This window comes from Etheostoma cragini, chromosome 18 (genome assembly GCF_013103735.1).
Source record: "Etheostoma cragini isolate CJK2018 chromosome 18, CSU_Ecrag_1.0, whole genome shotgun sequence".
Lineage (NCBI taxonomy): Eukaryota > Metazoa > Chordata > Actinopteri > Perciformes > Percidae > Etheostoma > Etheostoma cragini.
Genome location: NC_048424.1, coordinates 223,319 through 228,925, shown reverse-complemented (window position 1 = coordinate 228,925; position 5,607 = coordinate 223,319). Strand labels below are relative to the sequence as shown.

The 5,607-nt window shown below is 41.5% G+C and overlaps 1 protein-coding gene across 1 annotated transcript in view; it reads right to left on the bottom strand.

The window, feature by feature from the left end:
* The window catches only part of LOC117961814 (exostosin-1a-like), a 43,146-nt gene that overhangs the window by 37,021 nt on the left and 518 nt on the right, over positions 1-5,607 (bottom strand). The window contains exon 2 of the mRNA XM_034900750.1: positions 1,720-1,813. Coding sequence (XP_034756641.1) covers positions 1,720-1,813 — 94 coding nt within the window. The remainder of the gene's footprint in view (positions 1-1,719; positions 1,814-5,607) is intronic.

Here is a 5,607-nt window from a genome sequence, read left to right as displayed (position 1 = left end):
CAGAAATCAACTAGAGTTCAAAACTCAAACACGTAGAAAGCGAGTAAAAAAGGTAACTAAAGAAAAGAGGGACATCCAGGGGAATTTCCGGTACCAGAGAAATCCTGGAAGTGGACCCTCGTGGACATAGACTACAACCCACGTCATAGAGAGCCAGGACATAGCCAGGACTTGCAGAGCTGCCGTGAAAATAACATCCCAAAATTCATCTAAAAGTTTTCATCCAAACCTTAAACATTAAAGAAACTGTTAACTAAAATCAAAAGCATCAACTAACGTATTTCCCTCCACTCCAAGCGGATCTACTCCCACTCTTTTAGGAAATAAGTTCACTATAGGATTAAAGAAGAGTATCAAGAAAAAGTACTGAGTAAAAACATGTGTACACATCTGTCTCGCTGCTCCTCTAGATGAGTCCCGATGGTGGAAGCGAGCTCCACCTACTTATTCCTAAAACCTCCGTGTCTCATCAACAGAATATATCATTTGAAAGTGAGCCAGAGGCAGACATGGGGACAGAGTCTCACAGAGACACAAACACTTGGTGTCAAAACAACACCGAGACAGATGGAGGCGAGGTGCTAATGAAAGATGAACACATCTGCGGTCTGGGGACGGTTCTTTTCTCCGTGTCTCTACAGAAACGAGCATTTTCTACGTCCGGGGGATGACAGATTGTCAATAGTAATAAGATCCACTGTGGCAAGAGGACGAGGAGCTCTCTGATTGGTTGGAGCTGGAGCTCCACAGGCGGTGTGATGAACCCTCACCAGCGGTGAGAATCACGTGGAACTTAATACTTTACTTTTCTACAACACCATGTCACAGCCTCTGGGAATCTGAAGTATTACACCTGAGGAGGCGGTCATATAGTTGGACTCCAAACACATTTCACAAGGTGGGTTTTAAAGGTTGAATCTGATGTTTTGATAATGTATACACATATTAAAACTTAATGAAGGGTTGAACAATTACATCCTGACAGTGTGGAGAAACTTCTCACTCAAGCAAACATCTTGACCTTCAATTTAGGAGCAAAAAAATGACAGAAATAAGTTATACAAACTCCTAAAAATAAAACATATTACATGTGTTTTTGCTCAATATTAAAAAAATCTCTTAGGTGGTCAGTGTTGCATTTGGAAAGTTTTGACTGATGACTTCCTGGTTCCAAATAGAAACTTATTTCTTAGAGAAAGTAAAAACCGACATGGTGCTCTCTTAAAAACATACCACATGTGATATCATTAGTATGAAGTCTAGACATTCGACTTCTGGAAGGAAAGGCACTGCACATGTTGTTTGTGCTGTGTGAAGGTAAGGCTTATTATTATTATTATTATTACTATTATTATTATTATTATAATATACCCTCACTCAGGACCACTAGGGGCTTAACCTTCCTGTGGTCCTCGGGTCAATTTTGTCATAAATTCATAATTATGACAAAACAACGTTGAAAAAACTACAAAAATGCAGGAAAAAAAACAAAAAACATTTGTTTTTAAATGCTGAAAAAGTGGTTACTTTATGTTACTCAAACATATTTAAAAAAAACGTCAAACAGGTGAAACAAAATAGGAATAAAATTGACAAAAAAAGTGTAGAAAAAGAAAGACAAAATGTTGAAATTTCAACCCGGAAAAACACAAAGTTGTACTGTTTGCATGCACACGCACACACACACACACACACACACACACACACACACACACACACCTGCAGGGCCTCCAGGAAGCGGAAGGATCCCAGACGTCGGCCCCGGGGCACCAGGCAGAAACTGGAGTTATGGAGCAGCTCCAGGTAGTCGAACCTACGCAAACACAGATGAAAAACTCTAAACAATCAGAACATTTTAGGAAGATTTCTGGGTAGCAAGAGGATCAAGAGAGCTAAGATCAAGAATTATACTAATGTTTTACTTATTAAAGGTCACAGTAGCCCCTCAGGGTGGGGCGACGCAGGTGTTACTGAAGGGTTAGCCAGTTTCAGGTGATGCTAGGAAGTCCTGCAGAGCTCTACTTTCTCTCTCAAACGCTCACTCCCTGCAGCGTGCTCCTCCTGGAGGACGGCAGCTTCTAATCCGCAGGATCAACAGCAGCAACAATGCATTTCAATGGAGACGGATTCATTTCCCAACGTCGTGTGCTTGCACTCTCTCGTTATTTGGAATAAGAACGGAAAGGAGAGTCAGAGGAACTCCAGGGGTCTCGTTTATAACGGGTCTGAAAATGTGCATACGCAACTTCCCATGCAAAGGTTGTGGTTTATAAAAAAAATCTAAAACTTTAGGGGAGAATGTGCGGTCCTCCGTTCAAACTCTGAGCCGAGCGCACGCACAATTTGGAGACAATGGGAGTCGTCGACGCAGATGGTGAGGAGGTGAACGGACGTCAGACTGCAGAAAGTAAATGTATTGATGCCTCACGCACATTTTTTCTCTCCTGACCAAACTCATCCACTCAACAGACGTTCCTCTGATCTTAACTATTAGTCCGAATAATTCATAATTTCTGCTTTATTCGCTCAAATTTTTTGTATAATTCTACATAAATGAGGCTTTTTGACCATGAATTTACCAAAACGTAGTGTAAAACTAGTGGTAGTAATTTGGTGGTAGTGAAAAAAAATAATTTCATAATGCGTTGAAAATGTCAAATGTAAAAAAAAGGGTAAAAAAAACAGTTAATAGTAATCTTTTTGACCCGGGAGGACAACAGGGCTGATATTAAAACGTTGCCCCACTCCTGAGCAGCCTCATAAAAACTCTCCACTGGTTGGACTGATCCGTGCTGCCTTCAAACTATCTGAGTTTTTCAACTAGCAAGTCACTTCAGCCTGTCGCAAATCTGTGTGTGTGTGTGTGTGTGTGTGTGTGTGTCAGTGTTTTTGTGTGTGTGTGTGTGTGTGTGTGTGTGTGTCAGTGTTTGTGTGTACACATGATCTCAGGGCTGGCCTGAGGAGATTTCAGATGGCAGCCCAATCTGTCTGGGGATCAACTGTCCCCACAACCTCACCACAAGACACCTGGGTGTGTGTGTGTGTGTGTGTGTGTGTGTGTGTGTGTTTGAAAGAGGAAGAGAGCAAAATAAGATGTCAGGTGTCCAGTTTGTCACCCAAAGACAAGGTCACTGTAAGCGCCACTGAGACAGAGACATATCACGCCTGTCACATATGAAGACGGTTATTTGAGAATAAAAACAAAAACAACAGTTTGAGTACAATTAAATCTTCACAACACTCTCCTCTGATGCATATGACAAATGACCGGTTCTCAATCCAGTTCCTGCATGACTGTGATCTCATCTTTATCTCTGATGAAAGAGCCTGGGAACCGATCCTGTTCGGCCAGTACCGAGAAAGTAGACCTAAACTAAATACACTAATAGTAAATACTAATGTCATTAAATGACAATCTTTGCATCACCAAAGGTTTTTTTCCAGACCCACAATACAGAGAAATCTGGTCTCAGGGGGACAAGAGGGAAGGAAGCACGGCCACTTGAAAACACTACCGGGTTATTACTGATGCAAAGCTTACTGCTAATGGGTAAAGCATCCCTTTAAATTGCTGCGGTGTGCTCTGGAGGCGCTGTGGCCCTACGAGCTAACGCAGCCACTCAAGTCGATGCTTGATGTTCCCCCACACGCGTCACGGCGCGTCACGGAGCGTGCGTGAAGCGCCTCTCCGCTCCGAAGCATAAGAGCTTTGAGTTCTCGAAGCAGGGCTGTTAGAGCACTATGTTGTAGAGGCTACTCGTTGTGAACCCTTTTGACACCAGACCCTCACACTGCAACTGCTACCAGCCGCATGCACGGGGACCTTTTAACCACGCCCACAGACAGGCGGCTCGTCAGTGTTTGCCACAAATTAAATCACAAGTAAAGTTTGCTTATTTTTAATGAAAACACAAAGAAACAGTCAATAAGTGAGAGCATCATTCCACGTGGGTCAGTACGACTTGCGGTTGTACTGAGGTGCGAGGAGATGTCAAATAAGGAAGTGAGATGCACCTTTAGTCCGCCATCGGACCCTCGCTCACTAGTACGCCATTGGACTGTAATTCCAAACTTTATCTGTGTATTTAGTTTGTTGTTGTGTGTGTTTATTTTTTAACTTTTGCAAGCACTCGTGCAGCTTCACTATCGTTCTGTGTAGTTTGTAGTTGTACTTGTACATAAGTTGTATTTTATCTCCACTCCTCTCCTCCGACGTCCTGTGGTCGTCGCAGCCGGACCGCGTTAACTTTACACTGTTGGGAGCTGTGTCTAGTTGCAGTAGGAAGCGCAATAAAGTGAAAGGGTTCTCTGAGGAGAGGGGGGTCGATGCCAGGCCTTCCAGAGCAGACCCTGAGCTCCGGTTTACACCAGTGAAAAATATGGTTTCATATCTGAAGAGATATATCTAAATGCACAAAACTAAGTATTACACATATACAAATATTCCAAAAGTTCAACAAAGCTCGGACGCCCTACGAAGAAATCAATGCAAACAAGGCAGGTCTTAAAAATACTCAATTTCCAAATGTTTTCTGATTGCAAGAAACACTTTTATATTAGATATTATATCTGATATTAACAGAGAGAGACACTTTTATATTAGATATTATATCTGATATTAACAGAGAGAAACACTTTTATATTAGATATTAATATAAGGGTCTGTGTCATGGCGATGCTGAATTATGCAGCGACATTATGTTGAAGCGTGTAAAAAGTCCCGCTGGCACTATTTTGGTCACATCACCACTTGCAAGATATGTCGCCACATTCGTGACGCCTCACACAGGACAGCTACAGAGATCACGCCACACGCTACGAGCTAAAAACTTGGTTTTCTCTGAACAGTAGACAGCGTTTCCGATTGGAGGGTCCGGGTTTAGAGACCTGAAACGCTGTGTACTTGTGGAGGAAAAGCCAAGACGTGCAACAGTGTCGTGTCGGCTTCCCGTCGGCCAACGTTTCGGTTTTCTGGGTCGAAATCTGAAGTTAAAAAAACCTCCTTCAGACACTTTGGTCACTTTTCCCAAAGCTCTTGGTTGATTATTTTGGACATTTTCGTTGTTGTTTTGGAGTTTTTGAAGCTTTCTCTCCGACATTTGTTGTCGCTTTCTGACGTTTTCTAACCTTTCCCGAACTTCTTTCTCACTTTTTAATGTCTTTGTTGATTTTTTCTGCGTTTTTTGGGGATGTTTTTGTCGTTTTTCCTTACATTTTTGTCACTTTTTTCAGTGTTCTTAATTTTTTTCTTTTTTTTTTAAATTAAAATGCTATTAAATCGAACTCACAAATTAAAATCCAATTTTGGACATTTTTGTTGTTGTTTTGAAGTTTTTGAAGCTTTCTCAGACAGTTGTTGTCTTTCTTCAGGGTTCTTTAAGCTTTTTGTTGTTAAAATGCTATAAAATGAACACCCAAATTCAATGAAAACAGTGACCTCAGTTATTAGACTTGTGAGGAGCGTTGTATGGAACCATCCACGTTATTCTTTTTATGATTTGGTTGAAGGAAACCCAAATGTCTGATTGAGAAACTTTTAGAAAACGGGTCAAATTTGACCCTGAGGACAACAGGAAGGTTAAAAAAAGAGAGATAAGTTAAAAAAAA